Source organism: Charadrius vociferus, unplaced genomic scaffold (assembly GCF_000708025.1).
Source record: "Charadrius vociferus isolate BGI_N301 unplaced genomic scaffold, ASM70802v2 scaffold220, whole genome shotgun sequence".
Lineage (NCBI taxonomy): Eukaryota > Metazoa > Chordata > Aves > Charadriiformes > Charadriidae > Charadrius > Charadrius vociferus.
In genome coordinates this window covers 965,978-983,460 of record NW_009646506.1, presented here as the reverse complement: position 1 = coordinate 983,460, position 17,483 = coordinate 965,978, and the positions used below count along the sequence as shown (strand labels likewise).

The 17,483-nt window shown below is 39.6% G+C and overlaps 1 protein-coding gene across 1 annotated transcript in view; it reads right to left on the bottom strand.

The window, feature by feature from the left end:
• HMCN1 (hemicentin 1) overlaps positions 1-17,483 on the bottom strand; it is a 214,230-nt gene that overhangs the window by 106,822 nt on the left and 89,925 nt on the right. The window contains exons 13-22 of the mRNA XM_009884504.1: positions 13,622-13,763; positions 13,074-13,201; positions 12,235-12,348; positions 10,875-11,033; positions 9,746-9,940; positions 8,694-8,792; positions 5,711-5,838; positions 3,548-3,692; positions 1,894-2,006; positions 697-853 (exon numbers count right to left, since the gene is read on the bottom strand). Of these exons, the coding sequence (XP_009882806.1) occupies positions 697-853; positions 1,894-2,006; positions 3,548-3,692; positions 5,711-5,838; positions 8,694-8,792; positions 9,746-9,940; positions 10,875-11,033; positions 12,235-12,348; positions 13,074-13,201; positions 13,622-13,763 (1,380 nt within the window). The remainder of the gene's footprint in view (positions 1-696; positions 854-1,893; positions 2,007-3,547; positions 3,693-5,710; positions 5,839-8,693; positions 8,793-9,745; positions 9,941-10,874; positions 11,034-12,234; positions 12,349-13,073; positions 13,202-13,621; positions 13,764-17,483) is intronic.

The following is a 17,483-nucleotide window of genomic DNA, read 5'->3' as shown; positions in this document are numbered from 1 at the left end:
TTTTTAATGACACGGTTGCAATAGACATAAATCACTGTAATGCTGACATACAGTGCCTGTAGCTCAGATACTGGCCGACGCCCACAAATACCAGCAAGACCGCACTATCTACCCAAAAAGCTGGATAGCAACAAATACATGTAGTTCACGCATATGCTGAGCTCCGTATTGCATAGACAGCTCGCATCCAATACCTGAACTATGTTACACTACAGCACTAATACCTACAAGCCATAAAAGCCTTGCAAAGCAAGCCTACACCTAAATCAAATTTTTTATAATACTGGGAGATGGTAGGAAGCCATGGGACTGATGGGATTAATGGATTCTCATTATTCTATCAGATGGCACTTCTATTCCTATACAGGTACTTCCTATTCACTTCCATAGAAGATGAAATTATGATCAGCCCAAGATCCTAGTCCATGAACTCAAGGTAATAGGCATCAGGAATTTTTAAGAGAACCATAAGAGCTGAAAATAGGCTTTTCAGTATCAGCCATTTGTAAAATTGCCCGCTATGTGGATGCAGTGATCTAGGACAAAGTCAAAAGCGCTAATTAGAGATCAGTTTAAATCCCATTTGCACTATGGGTATCCTAGGTTCACAGTCCACGTGAATGGGTTTTACCGTCTCAAGTAGAATGCAATGGGGGGACAGAGGCAACATTATTTTTTATTTTACCTCATACATACCATAGACAGTCAGCTGGACTTTCCGTGTAGCATAGCCAGCAGCATTTGTTGCAGTGCACACATATTCCCCAGTCTCTTCACCCCCTGGTGAAACTACATGCAGACTTCCATCAGACCCTGCAGAAAATTTCACGTTGCTGGAAAGAATTACTTCTTTCTGTGGAAAGAAGGGAAACAAAAAACAAAGTCCATAGTGTCTGGATCTTCTAAAATAAGACAAATTACAATCATTTCATTCAATAAAAGCTGAAGCTTACAGAGGTAGAATAAAATCTAACAACAACATAAAAACTATTAAATAATATTAAAATGTTAGTTCCTGCAGTATCTCTCCTGCCTTACCCCATTGCTGTGATCCATTCATATGAAAACTGCTGTATTTTTAATATAACACTGTGTCACATTTTTCACGGTGAAATAAGCTCCATGCTTTTTAATGTAGTTCTGTAGACCAAACAATTTGCAGGCAGCCTGACTAAACTGAGCAATATTTTAGTTTACATTACAGTACTATTTCTATTGGTTATGGGTGAGATGGACAAAATATTTTGAATTCACTTAGAAGCCTGGCCCCAACATTTCATCCATATAAATTAACTAAATTCAACTAACTTTTCACACCCCTTGAGTGTCACTGTCTAAGCAGTAAGAACAGCAGAAGCATAGGGATTCTTATGCAGAAAACTTGCTACTTTTCACAGACCCCATTTTTAAAAAAAATTCAAGATTTCAACTGAGTTAATCTTGACATTAATTTCTGATTTTAAAAACATCTTGTCAAGGACATGATTGAAAAGGGACAGATGGTTAACCTCAGCATGCCACTATTAGACACACTTTCCTCAGAGAAAAAAATAAGTCATCTTAAAGTAAGGCTCCAAACCAAAAATGAACTTTTGATCTGTGGCAGGTTGCCTAATCTCAAAGTATCAATTCATAACACGAATATAAATAATTTCTAAAGTGTTAAAAACATAATGATACAGCAATAACCAAAGCCCTTTCAAAGAACAGAATATTGGAGCATGGCCAGAAAACACTGCTCTAAGAAAGAAAAGTCAATACAAATAAATAGAGATTTCCAGGTCCCTTGTAACTAAGGCTCTTAGTCACATTTCTTGCATATAGTTTTTATGACAACAAAATGATGTGTTCAATTCATCTTTCACCATGAACAGCTCAAAGATGAGAAATTACCTTGGACCAGACAATAGATGGCTTAGGAACTCCACTTGCTTTGCACGGTAATGTTACTGGGATTCCTTCAATGGTGCTAAATATCTGCTGTCCATGCTGAATAACAGGCAGAACTAAAAATAAATGCAAATATTAAACACATGCAAAAGACAGATTTCAAACCATGGCAGAACTCCTACAATAAATTCCTTATATTCAGTTACTACTTCATACAGACAGCAGGGTTTGGGAATTTTCAGCCTCTTCTCTGAACCCTAACATTGACAATGACTGCACTTTCTCCTCCACTCTCCAGTCTTTCATAACAGAATATGTAGCTGTTCATAACAAAGCATGTCAGCCATAGGTTGATCGTTGGATTAGGTACACATAGTTTTAAGCTAACTGTAGGTATTTCACATAGTTGATTGTAATAATTTCAGAAAGTCTTTGTATATCCTCTGACAACATTTTAGGCCAGGCTTCCCAAAATGATACTGTACATGATTTAACCTATACAGCTCCTTTCATGAGAATGGGTTCAGCATTTTTGGTGCTGAATCAATTTCCATCAATGGACAACATTTTGAACACAGCAGATATGACAGTGAAGAACTGATCACACTCCAAGCTTATTTAATATCTGTTATAAATGCTACAAAGTTGTGCTAACTGCAGTGATGGTTTCTGCAGGGACTGACTGTTAGATGAACCTGAATGAAAATACCAGATCACTTCACAAAATCAGTAACAAGAGATAATAAAAGCCCCAGTTCCCTTACTTAGCTGTGCTGGTTTTGAATTAGCAAAAGAAAAAAGAAGATAGATTAAAGGCTATAATACCAAAAAATAGATCCTTCTAAAAACATAAAAATATATTCCTTTCTGTTCTCAAGTTCTGAAATATTCCAAAAACTAGTGTTGACATGGAAGACCTTATCAGACACTAAGTACTTGCCTGTCTTAAAAAATAATAACCTTTCTTAATGTCAAAGGATGTTCTAGCATCGTCAGTGAAGCTTAAAATAAAGCTCCCATGATTAATTTAACACATGAGAAAATTTCAGGCTGTAAACCATGAAGTGGTTGTGACCCCACACAGAGTTAATACAAGTATCTTCAGCTGAAATACAGATGTGTTACTACAATGCTAACACTTTGTCTTGCTGTCAGTGTAATTTCTTGGTATGTTTTCATTAAAGAAGAAAAAAAAGGAAAAAACCCTGACAAACAAAAACATTTTGCCAAACTCATAATTCATTTTAATTCTAATTTTCCCATGACTTGTGCTTCCTTATATCAGTTATGAAACCCCCAGACAGCACTTTTCATGGTTTTCCATTAATCTTCTACTTGCATCTGTTCTGTTAATAAAGCTAGAGATGAAGACTGCATAGCTCAACCTTTGTAGATGTTTAAAAATAACGATCTTTTACGATCACAAAATGGTGTTATTTTTGTTTTATTTCAAAAGCAGTCACAAAAACTCAGTTCTTTCCCATGCAGTGGATCCACTTTCCCAGCATGTTACTTTACAAAGTAACATCATTAAAAAACACGGAATTTGAGAAATTAATATAACTGTAACAAAAAAGATCTAGTGAGAACTCCTATTAGTAATAAATGCACTCTCATCTTGCATTCAGCACAAAAGCAACAGGACAGTGTTCCTTACCATACACATTAACAGTAGTAGTTTTGTTGCTTGTCCCAGCAACATTACTTGCCATGCAGGTATAATCACCGCCATCCTGCAGCCGAACTCTTTCAAGGTGCAGGCTTCCATCGCTGCGAACATTAATGTAGGGATTGGGAACCAGCTGCCAAAAGAGTGATGTAATGTTTTACAGAAGAATATACTTGCTGATAATATTTACTTTGGGATGTAGCATGGCTTTACTTGACTATTTCACATTCTTAAAAATTATATGTTCATGGAGAATTTTACTAGAGCTTTTCCTACCTTCCATCTTTCATAAAAAGCTAATTTTAAATAAGAATTTTGGTAGCACCTCATATTTACTGCTGGAGTGAGATTAAGATCTACAACAGCACATATAGAACTGCCACTCATGCTTATAATCGTGCACTGAAGCAAGAATAAACTTAGCTGAATTATTTTACTGTGTTTCTTATGGGTTATTCCAGTAACCCAGTCTGACCATAGATCAGCTCTTCATGAGTGCAATGACTTGTTCTTCTTCCACAAACAAATCCTTTTTTTTTTTTTTTTTTTTCACAGTTATCAAAACCTTCTAACTTGTGATATCCATCAAGTAAAAGAGATCAGCTCGGAAGCATACCATTGTGAAAGATAAGAAAAGTTATAACTTTCACAAATGACAAGTAATTTTTAAAAAGTTGTATACCCTATAGCAACAATAAAAAAAAAAAAAAACAAACAGTGAGCTCAGCAACATAGACTTGCCTTACAGAAAGGCTGTTAGAATGTAAAATTGTTCCAGTCATGCTGCGCTCAGAAAAAGCAGCATTCTTCTCTAAATATAACTTATTCCAACACTTTCCTTGGAGTGTAGCTTTTGCTGCAAGCTTACAATTACAGGAAACTAGCACTACTACACAGAGGAATTAGCAACTCAACAAGGAGTATCCTGCCAGTATTTCTCACAGAAGTTACAGCCTGGGCTACTTGCGCTTACACAGTCTAAAGAAAAGTCCAGTGATCCAAAAACTAAGAAGAAAACTCTAGTAAGCAAAGGGTCAAGTAGTGCCAGGATTCTACTTGGTGACAATAAATAAAAAAAAAATTCTATCATTTTTTAATTACAGCTGTGGAGAAAGGGCTTTAGGGGTAAATTAGCAAGAAAAAAAAAATACAACGAGCTTCATAAGGATGTTGAAGTCAGTAATTTGGCTACTACTAAAGAAATGAAACTTCACTCAAATAACTAACCTAGGTGCAGTGTCTACACCACCTTTCTGTCTGCAGGAGTTCTAAACAGGCAACAGTGTACTCTCAAGGAGGAAAGAAAACACACTCTTTTGTGCTCTGAGCAGTGCACCACTAGGAAAGGAGTATATGGTACAGGGATGCTGACATTTATCTCATCCCATCAGCAACAGTAAAAGTCATGATGTCAAAAAACCTAAACTTTCAGAAATTTTCTGGTATCTTTATTTTTAAAAAATAAAGAAAAAGAAATGCTTTTCAGTTACCAGGGTTTAAATTCCAGCACTTTTGTCATTCTGGTGGGTGTATTCCACTAGCATTCCTATATTCAGAGCCCAAGGCTGAAATTCAAGAGCCAACAAGAACACAAAAAACTGCTTTGAAAGTAAGTGAAATAGAAGATAAAAGGATAATTCACGAATATCTTGGTTCCAGGTTCCTTTGTATACCTTCACATCCCCCACTACCATCTCCTATGCCCTCATCTATACTTCAGAGTTAGGAATTTCCTAGCATGGGCAGTGATTGGTGAGGCAGAACCACCAGGATGCCACACGTCCACTTTCATATTTTCAACAGTAATAAACTATCATTTCTTGGGGGAATGGCTGTACTCTGAATGACAGTGCCTGCAGAGACTCAGCAGCAGCTACTGCTTTAGAGATACAGCCAACTGGCTTCTCCTTAGGAGGCAGCAGCTCCTGTTGAGTGGTAGCTGTCTGATGCAATTCACCTCGATGACATTGGATCCTCAGTTCCAGTAAGCCAGTCCAACCTCGTGAAGCATCTTTACTTGTAAACATAAAAATCTATCAGTATGTTAGTACATCAACTTTTATAAATTAAACCAAGTTGTTATCATGGCTTGAAATGTCAGTTGTAGATTTTGTCTGCCAATAAATCTTACAGGAAACAAAACAGTCTTACCACCATACTGTTTTTAATCCACCTCCGGTCTGGAATGGGGTTTCCAGCAAGCAGTACACATGGCAACGTGAGCTGCTGCCCCTCAATTACATTGGCTGTGGCTGGACTTACTCCAATCAGAGGTGTAACTTGAACAAAAGAAATTAGAAATTATTAGGAATTTTTATATATTCATGTAAAATATTAAATCTGAATTTTTGTTATTAGTCCTGTCACTAATGCTACTTGCAGCAGCAGCAGACAAAGGTCTCCTTGTGCAAGGTACTATACAAATATAGAGGAAGAAACATTTCCTATGATGAAAACTATATGATTTAAATAGAAAGGAAAAAAAGGGGCAAGAAAAGAAAATAAAGCTGTCAACGAACAGCATGAAAATTCCAACACACTTAATTTTATGACAAAAAAATACCAGATGGGGTTCTGGTATCTGAAATGTCAACAACACAGGCAGGAAAAAAATAAACAAACAAATGAAGGTGTGGGGTAGCATAGGAGAGAAAAGGAAGCTGGAGGAATACATGTGCAATGATCCTAAGACTAAGGAATGGCAGTAAAGGGAAGACATTGCCATGCAGAAATCGGATTAGCTCTAACATTTCCCTGAAGACTCCTATCTCCCTGGATACCAAGATGATATATCATTTTCCCTTGCTTGAGGAAAATACCAAAGAACAAAAGTAGAAGGTTTGGTGATGACAAAAAATAAGTGGCAATTTCACTTGGGCATAAAATTTTAAGCAAATAGAGTAGAGGTCAGCAGACAATTCTCCATGCTCTTTAAACAGCCAACAGAAAGCACTCCTGTGCACATGCTTTGTAAACTAATTTTAAGTAATGGGGTCTGAATATTAGCCAGCAGTGTGCCCAGGTGGCCAAGAAGGTCAATGGCATCCTGGCCCGTATCAGGAATAGCATGGCCAGCAGGACTAGGAAGTGATTGTCCCCCTGTATTCGGCACTGTTCAGGCCCCACCTCAAATACTCTGTCGAGTTTTGGGCCCCTTACTACAAGGCAGACATTGAGATGCTGGAGAGCGTCCAAAGAAGGGCAACTAAACTGGTGAAGGGTCTAGAGCACGAGTCTTATGAGGAACAGCTGAGGGAACTGGGATTGTTTAGACTGGAGAAAAGGAGGCACAGGGGAGACCTTATTGCTCTCTGCAACTACTTGAATGTAGGTTGTAGTGAGGTGGGTGTACATCTTTTCTCCTAAGTAACAAGTTATAGGACAAGAGGAAATGCCCTCAAGTTGCACCAGGGGAGGTTTAGATTGGATATTAGGAAAAAATTCTTCACCAAAAGGGATAATCAAGCATGGGCACAGGCTGGCCAGGGAAGTGGTTGAGTCGCCATCCCCGGAGATATTTAAAGGACATGCAGACGTGGTGCGCAGGGACCTGGTTTAGTGGTGGACTTGGCAGTGCTAGGTTAATGGTTGGACCTAATGATCTTAGAGGTCTTTTACAACCTAAGTAATTCTATGATTCTATGTTTTAAGTTAACAAATAGTTTCTTTGATGGCAGCAGGACTCCATTCTTATCCTTCCGCAAATGTATATATTCCATAGCATTATTTTTCCTTTTATTGCCAATTGTCCAACTGAGATAATAAACAACTCCTCAATAGCACAGCTATTGTCAAAGCCAGACATATACTCTCTTCTTGGATCACTAATATTCCTTCCCAGTTATATCAGCACCCTGACCCAAGCAAGTGCATTGCTGCTTGTTTTTTTGTTGTTTGTTGTTTGGGTTTTTTGAACGTGAATTAAATGTCAGAAGCCCCATCATTAGCATTCATCATTATAGCGATTTTTCATTCCTTAATAAAGGAGAGAAACCTTATGAAGTTCAACAAGGGCAAGTGTAGGGTACTGCATCTGGGGAGGAATAACCCCACGCATCAGTACAGGTTGGGGGCAGAACTCCTGGAGAGCAGCTCTGTGGAAAGGGACCTGGGAGTCCTGGTGGACAACAGGATGACCATGAGCCAGCAATGTGCCCTGGCGGCCAAGAAGGCCAATGGTATCCTGGGGTGCATCAAGAAGAGTGTGGCCAGCAGGTCGAGGGAGGTCATCCTTCCCCTCTACTCTGCCCCGGTGAGGCCACATCTGGAGTACTCTGTCCAGTTCTGGGCTCCCCAGTTCAAGAGGGACAGGGAACTGCTGGAGAGGGTCCAGCAAAGGGCTACACAAATTATTAGGAGACTGGAGCATCTTTGTTATGAGGAAAAGCTGAGGGACTTGGGTCTTTTTAGTCTGGAGAAAAGAAGATTGAGGGGGATATCAATGCCTATAAATACTTAAAGGGAGGATGCCAGGTGGATGGGAACAGTCTTTTTTCAGTGGTGCCCAGTGATAGGACAAGAGGTAATGGGCACAAGCTTGAACATAGGAAGTTCCATCTTAACATGAGGAGGAACTTCTTTACTTTGAGTGTAGTGGAGCACTGGCACAGGCTGCCCAGAGAGGTGGTAGAGTCTCCCACTCTGGAGACATTCCAAACCCGCCTGGACACCGTCCTGTGCAACCTGCTGTAGGTGACCCTGCTCTGGTGGGGGGGTTGGACTTGATGAGCTCCAGAGGTCCCTTCCAACCCTGACCATTCTGTGATTCTGTGATACTTAAGAATAAGAAATAGAAGACAGGATAAATCACTTTTTTAAGGTCCATGTTATAAAGTATAGATGGAATCAAATCAAATTAATGTAGCCAGTGAAAAGACAATGTCCTAACATGCTAAATTCACTCAAATAAATTACAATATTCCATGCAAATGTCTTCTGATTTAGTTTGTCTGGATGACTACACACATGTAAATATAGCTATAGACAAAAGCATATAGTACATATGTACATAACCCACAGACATCCTATTTGCTGCACAAACGCCACCGACTATTGCCTCTTCCAGTATATTCCAGGTATTGAAATGCTGCCAGTCTTTCCTTTCACTGTCGTCAGTGACATTAACCAGTCTTACCCAGTCCAGTTACTGTGATTGTGGCTGGCCGTGACTGAATCCTTCCAAACTGGTTCTCAGCTTCACAGATATAAGTTCCTTCATCACTGATCCACAAATCTAGAAGGGCAGGGGCGGGGAGAGAGATCAGACTGCAGCATATGAAATGATATGGAAAATTTTGCAATACATAGATACCCTATCCTTTTACCTTTCACTTTCAAATATTCTGTTTTGGCCAGATCATTCCTTTCTGTCACCAAGTACAGAAGCAATGACTATATAAGCACTTGGGTAAAAAAAACATTATATACATATATACAATCCTTTTAATCACTTTATATGCAATGCATTCTTTATATACATTGCATATACTTTAATACAGTATATACTAATGTGGACAAATAATATATGGCAGTACACTATATATCCACACATACACTATCATGTAATGGATTTACTATAGAATACTGCTTACTACATACAGCAATGAGTGTCTGTATGTGAACAGACACCCACATAATACTACACAATACACGAGTATTGTATGTACAGTAGAGAGGAATTACTTCCAACCTGATTATGTCTAGAAAGGAATAAAAGACCTAATTAAGAAAACAGAACATCACTCAGTGTAAGGGTCACTGAAATGCTCCAAGTAATTGAAATCGCAAAGCCACTTGCAGAATTTCTAGTTATTACCCAAGTTAGGACTGGCCTAAAACAATGAGTTTAGAAACAAATCTCTCTCAAAAAAAAAAAAAAAAGAAAAGAAAATACATGGCTCCTCAGTATCAACAGAGTCAATAACTCACATTTACTTAAATAAAGGTATAGTAATTTCTATGAAGAATAGTGAAGCCAATGTCAAAACACATCTGAATTCACAGACTCATGGAAAAATGAACTGCATGTCAACAGCAATGAAGTCAGTATCAGAAACACCACCTCTGATAAAAATCCAGTCTTTTTACAAAGTTAACAATTTTATAAAGTAGTATAGTAACTTAAAGGCATTGCATACGTCATAGTTCCCTCTGGCATCTTTTCATTAAAAAGTTTAGTCTACCTACTATTGATAGACAGAGCTCCTGTTCTGAGTTGACTGATGGAACTAACTGCAAATGGTCTTGAGAAAAGGGAAGCACCATTTAGCCACCTCCATTTGACCTTTGGTTCTGGGTAACCCTGAACATAGCATGGCAGTGTGATGTTTGAGCCAATATCCGCAGATTCATCACTAGGCTCCTGTGTGAAAACTGGGGGAGCTGGGGGAGGGAAAGAAAAGAAAAAGAAAAAAAAAAAAGAGTACACAGAAAGTGAATTGAGGTTGCAACATGACATTAGCATTCTGCTTGCACTATTGACAACCTAAATTTATGTACCATTATACACAATTATTCTTCCAACAACAGATTCCCAACTCCAGCAACCCATTACAAAAGCAGCCTTGCATTCTCTGTACTTACAATGGCGAGCTCAGAAATGGGCTAAACATCTAAAAAAACTGAAGACACAGCCACCCCCACCAGAAGAACATGCATACTCAAGAGTTAGCATTGTTAGTCTACCTCAAACAACATTGCTCATTGCTTCAGAAAGTGTATGTGCCTGACAGGAACATGCATTTAACAAGTCGTGCTGTGTCACGCCACAAGCAGTTAGAAAGAATTAGGGAAATGGAAAGAGGAGAGGAAGGGCTAAGTTACAATAACCGTACATAGTAACTTAAGTTAGTATAATACATTCTCTACTTGAGAACCGTTAGGTTAAGGTTTGAACAGTTTCCTCCTCCTCTGCCTCTCTCTTCCTCCTCATAGCTTTTATGCTGTGCAAAAGAAGTAAGAGTGAAGGAAAGTTGAAGTCCAAATAGGACAAGGAAACTGCTTAGTGAACACCACCAAAAAGGTGTTCCCAGTGCACACACAGACTTAACGTATTTGTGAGAGAGGTTCAGATAACCGAGGCACCATTGACCAGATACAGAAACACTAAAATTAGAATCATAGAATCATAAAATCATGGAATGGTTTAAGTTGGAAGGGACCTTAAAGATCATCTAGTTCCAACCCCCCTGCCATGGGCAGGGACACTTCCCACTAGACCAGGTTGCTCAGAGCCCCATCCAGCCTGGTCTTGAAGACTTCTGCGGACGGGGTCCTGGAATTAGTGTACTTACTGTCTAGATTGCAAGCTACTTACAGCCAACATCTAGAGTTATCTTTCCAGAAGCTCTCCCTGCATCATTGGTAGCCACACAGGTATAGTCACCAGCATCCAGGTCTTGTGTTTCCTGGATCTTTAAAAGACCCCGATGAGTATCAATAATGAGAAATGCTGATGCCCTCAACTCTAAGTCACCTAAGTCCAGACAAAGAAAAAAGTAACTGAAATATAACAGGTATTTATCAAAATTATTTCAACAAAACAGTGTCCGAGCTTGAGATTAGTTCACAATATGTCTGTATTCATTTAGCAGATGAGTACTCTGGCCTCCACTCAGCAGAGTGGAAAAATTCATTACTAAATTAGATACAATCCTTTTTTATTTATTTGTTTCACAACGAGAACACAAACCCAAGTAGCTTTGGACAGAGATGAGCATTAGGACAGTCTGCCAGGCTGTATTTCTCCTTCCCAAATTAGAGGCTACATCTGGCAGTCACTTGTCAGAGAGCTCTGTACCAAGCTGAGAATTCCACAGAACTTAGAAAACAGCTCTGCTACCTCTCAGGCTCAGCAGGAGCCACAATACTGATGTGTAACATTCAGAATTGGCCCACATGTACTCTTTGGGATGAGTATCAAAGGTCTGTTGACTCCTCCTTTAAAATACAAGCCATCCATTAACTGCAGTCAGTTCAGAAGAAGTTTCCTTTGAATGAAGGTTATTTGCAAACACAAAGAGTTTTGTGCTTCCCTCCAGCCACTGGCAGAGATGAAATATTGGACTGGATAAGCTGTCTGTTGGCAATATCTTAGTTGGTTTTCCAGAAAATCAGCAGGCAGGTGGTTTCTACAACTACACACAGGAGTCAGCTGCTTTTTCTGAGAATAAATGATCAGTCTTGAGACACAGGATTCTCTGACTCCTTTTTAACTCCATAAAAACTCCTGCAGTTCTGATACCCAATATACTGCCTCACTACTAAAGAAATTGTAGTAGACACCTCTGAGATTTGGAAGAAGGAATATATAAAAATTCCCTAGGTGTTGCAAAGGAATTTGAGCAAACATCTGATGGGCAAAACAGAAAAATGTTTTGTGACTTTTGTAGCATATAGCTAAACATTTTCTGACAGAAGAATGAACCTTATTTAAGTAGGCAAGAGGCTCAGCTTTTTTAATTATGTTACAATATGTTAATTAACTGTATTTAAACAGGAGTAAGAATTTATGCCCCAGAGGTCAAGTGCCATATCTTTTAGATTTAGAGAATTTCACAGGTCAGTCACTAGTTGAATGCTTCATAAAGCTTTTGAGAAAATTGAGTCACTTCAAGATCATTGTTCTAAATATTCCTGCTAAAGTAAACAAACCAAACACAAAGTAATAAGTGTACCTTTAAACCATTTAACCTGGGGATGTGGGATTCCAGTTGTTTTACACTCCATAATAGTTGTGTCTCCAAGAGCAACCAGAATTTCACTTTGAACTATGGTCAATGTTGGGCCCTCTAAAAAGAAACAATAGAGGAAAAATGAGTTCCTCATCCAAAGAATACACCATTTTTAAGACATAAGCCATGAAAGACTAATTTTCTCTTGTTATATGGAAGAACATTTGCATTAAAAGTCAAACAGGCTTAAAAATCATGTAAGGTGACAGACGAACACTGGGAAACATGAAAAAGTAAAGTCTGGTCCAGAGCACCTGGATCATACGTAGAATACACAGGGAATTCAAGGACAGAATCTGAAGAGTTTCATCATGTAGAAAGCAAAAAGATAAAAAGTCACTCTCCCTCTCCAGCCAGATGCTGGTCATCAAGAATTGTAATACTCTGCTATTAATATATCACCATCGTGTTTAGAGGACTCAGTTTGGATTAGGACTCTAAAGTGCTAAGCATGCTACAGGAATTTACAGAAACACGATCTCTTTCCCAAAGACCTACTCAGGTTTGCAAGCCTACCCCCCTTTAATACCCAATTTTTTTTAATTTTTTTTTTTTTCTAAAAACAGCATAAGAAGAAACATTAAGCCCCAGATATCTTCTAACAATACTACTCAGATTTGAACAGAAAACAGGACACACGTTTGTGGGCTGTTCAACATCTTTTCTGAGTTTTTTGAAATTTTTACCAGTACGTTCCGCACGGTTTTACTAATTTTAACAGTTCCTCCCTGATGATGTATTAGTTTGCTCTTTTTATTTCAATACGTTGCTTCTTTACTTACCGATGTATGTAAGGGTGGATGTCTGTTTCTCTGTCCCAGCTGAGTTACTTGCCAAGCAACCATAAATTCCTGCATCTTTTGGAATTGCCTTTCTTATGATTAAGGTGCCTTCTGGGGTCAATCTATACCTGAGAAAACACAGGGGACCAGCCAAAATGGTTAATAAAAGAAAAGAGAATAATTGTTACATCCACACTCCAAGCAGCAACAGCAGCAGCATGACCATATGGCTTATAAACATTTATTGATGTTTTTTTCTCATGATAAACAACAAGATTAGTATTATCATATCTATCAGAGAATTTCAATATATTTTCTGAAAAGCATTTAAACTAATCTCGTAAAAAGCCTTCTGAAGAAGAGAACTCAGGTATTTCTATTTTAGAGATGAGGAAATTGAAATTAAAGAGTTATAAAGGTGAAGGTTGAGGTATTATTTCCAGAACTCACAGGCTCCTGTGGAAGAAATAGTCAGATTATTTTTGGCATTCTTCAAAACTGCTTTCACACATAAGAAAAAAAAAAATAGAGAAAGCTATAATCCCTACCTGCTCGAACCAATAATAAACATATCATTGTGTGTCCATACTACTGTCGGCTTTGGATAACCTGTTGCAGAACACCTGATAGACACTTCAGAGCCTTCTGTAAAAGTCTGATTCTTAGGTGAAATGACAACCCTAGGTGGTTCTAGTAAAAGAAATTAAAAACAGCAATTAAAAATATCCATTTAGAAAACACAGATTATGATAATCACTTTATTCCCATTTTTAAAGAGCTCTATAGTGAGAAAACAATCCCAATAAAGGTCAGAGTCCACTCGTTTCCTTGCTTGTTCTACCAGTCTACCAATTCCTCAGCATAAAACGTGCATACCTTTATAAAAGTTAGTAAGTCAGTATTTAGGCTACAGAGACCAAAGTAATTCACATGCCTACACCATTTTCTTTGTTCTGAGATGCAAAATTTGGAGCTCCCAAATGTGGGCACCAATTCTGACAGACAGCTGCCAGAACCAAACAAAGTTCACCAACACAATCCATCAAGGTGACAAAGACAGGCTGAAATAGGCATAAGATGTGCAAGGTCATCATTCTGAATAGAAACCATGAGCACATTACTGGTTTCACACGCATTCAACTTGAATGTAATAATTATGTAATACGTAACTTAGAATTTTTAATGCACGCTTAAAACTCAGAAAGGCAGCAGAGATGTTTTTGACAAATATAAGACAAATTTGTGCACACTCCTGAAAAATAAAGCCAATGACCACAAATCTTCAGGCAGACCAATGGTAAGAATATAACCTAAGTGATAAAAACAAAAGTCACAATACACGTGCACACACAGAGAAAGAAATTAACAGCAAAATCACATTGAAGTCAACTGAATCTGCAGTGTTAACAAAGCCAGTGGATGGTATGGATTTCAGCTGCACTTTCACCAGAAAAGCGATTGGAAAACTTCATAGAATTCGTTCACTTATATCCTTAGACAGATCTCCTCTGTACAAAAGATCACGAAAACAATTGTGGCAACTGTCATTTTTCTTCTATGGTACATATGATTTTGTCTTACTTATACTGGCAAGAAAAAGATCCATGCCTCTTAATGGATGAAAAAGTAGAAACTTGTAGTACTGACTCCTGCTGCTTCCTCTTAGTTACATCATGAAACTGGCCATTATTCGTTCAGTAGCATCAATCTTCATCTTAGAAGCTTTGCGGTTTGCTAATCACACACTGTATTAACATGTAATTCCTCTGCAGCTGATCTTTTTACTAGCAACCATAGAATAAAAAGCCTAACCCTAAAAAAAAAAGAGGCTAAATACACGTAACACAGAGGTACCTTGAATCTAGGCCTCTGCATAGCTCTTCTTTTATTAGCTTCAGTGGGAATTACAATATCCTATAGAGTCGAGTGACATTTGACATGTTTTCATGGCTGCTGAGGAAAAATGTGTCTAAGAGCCCATACACACAGTCTACTTATATGTGGCATAATCCACCAAGGACAAGATGAAGGTGTGATGCTATGTGACTTCCAAGCAAACAGCTTAAATCTTTCTAGTTCAGTCTGTCATAATGCAAACAGAAACAAGCCACAGTGCTACTACAAATGCCTTTCTGGAAGAACTATTACCATGCCCTTTTCGTTATGATGGCGGAGAGGAAGATTATTTTCAAAGTGCCGTGTTGTAATACCATTTGTTTTAAAAGCTGCTAACTGCTAACTAAAAACCACAGTGTTTCTGGCTTGGAAGAAGAATCTCCCTACAGAAGATTGTGCTGCTTCTAGGACAGAAGCAAGGCAGGTTCTGCGCCCTTGTAGGGCAGAAACGCTGTGCATTTTAGTCAGCAGCTTTTTAAGCAAATGGCATTACAACACAGACCTTGGAAAACAATCTTCCTCCCCACAATCTCAGCACACTTAATGAGAGTGGATTAGAGCCTGCAAGAAAATGAGATAATGAGAAATTACATGGTTTTCAAAAGCTCAAACATTAAACCAGGAGCACAGATAAGAACAGCAGGAGATCACCTTTTACATGAAAGGGTTTATCAAGAGTAGCATAGGTTTGGGAAATACAGGTTGGCAAATTTATGGATATTATCAATTGAGTCTCACTCTGCTGACTTTAACAAGGTATCTGTGCCTCTTCAGGTCCAAATTCACTTGATAATATGGACTAATTACAACACATTACAGCTACAAGGCAGGGAAGTACATAATAGTACATAACTGTTCCATGGATATCAGACATTTTATTGTCTGCCACAAATGCAGCTACTATAAAATTATTTGTCCTGTAATACATCTTACTGAATAGCACAGCAACGTTCCCAAGAAACATAAGTAATGTTGAAATATTCACCTACTCACCACATTAAGACCACCACATTAAGACGGCAGGGATTAAGACCACCTCTACAAGGAAGAAAAGGAGGGCTATAATCGTGGGCGACTCAGCTCTGAGGGGGACTGAGGGCCCGATATGTAGGGCAGACCCCACTCTCAGGGAAGTCTGCTGCCTCCCTGGGGCACGGGTCAGGGATGTCACAAAGAGACTCCCCTAGCCTGGTGCGGCCCTCGGACTACTACCCACCGCTTCTGTTCCATGTGGGGGGTGATGAATGTGCAGAGCGGAGTGCAAGGATGATTAAAAGAGATATCAGGGCCTTGGGTCAGTCACTACGAGGAACTGGAGCACAGGGGTTTTTTTCATCCATACTCCCTGTCGCAGGCAATGACATTGAAAGGAACAGACGAGCTCAGTCTCTTAATACATCGCTCCATGGCTTTCAACAATGGAATGGCCTATGCGGCACCAGGACTGCTGGCAGGAGATGGGGGCTGGCCCACTCAAAGAGGGAGAAGGGTTTTCGCCCAAAAATTAGCAGGCCTCATTAACAGGGCTTTAAACTAGATTTGATGGGGGAAGAGGGTATTATTGGGTTTGCCCATGACCAGCCAAGGGATGCTGTGCCAAGGAAAGAGGAAAGGGGTGCTGGTGAGGGCCTGCAACCATGTGCTGGCTTTGCTGCAGCATGCTCAGGAGCTCCTGAACAAACAGGAGCCAGTGGGGAGGCACTATTAATACCTAGAAAAGGACAGCCGCCTGGAGAGCAGCACAAAGTAATTACAACTGCTCCAGCCAAGTCAACCTCAACAAAGACACGGCTGAAGTGACTCTGTGCAAATGCACGGAGCATGGGGAACAAACAGGAGGAGCTAGAGATGCGTGCACACCTCCAAGGCTATGATTCCATTGGCATCGTAGAAACATGGTGGGATGACTCCTATGACTGGAGTGTTGCCATGGAAGGCTACAGGCTCTTCAGGAGAGACAGGCAAGGGAAACGAGGAGGCAGTGTTGCCTTATATGTTAACAAGCAGCTGGAATGCATGGAGCTCAGCCTAGGGATGAATAACGAGCCAACTGACAGCCTATGGGTCAGGATTACAGGGAAGTTGGGGGCAGGGGACATTACAGTGCAGGTCTGCTACAGGCACCCGACTGAGAAGACCGAGTGGATGAAGCCCTCTATAGACAGATAGGGGCAGCATCGCGTTCACAGACCGTGGTCTTCATGGGCAACTTCAACCACCCCGACATCTGTTGTAAGGGTAACACAGCCAGGCATAGGCAATCCAGGAGGTTCTTGTCTCATTGACGACAACTTCCTTCTCCAAGTGGTTGAGGAGCCAACAAGGAGAGGAACTATGCTGGACCTTATTCTTACCAACAAGGAGGGGCTGGTAGACAGTGTCAAACTCAAGGGCAGCCTGGGCTGTAGTGACCATGAAATGTTTAAGTTTGAGATCCTCAAGGCAGCGAGGAAGGTGCACAGCAAACTGATCACCCTGGACTTTGGGAAAGCTGACTTTGGCCTCTTGAAGAAG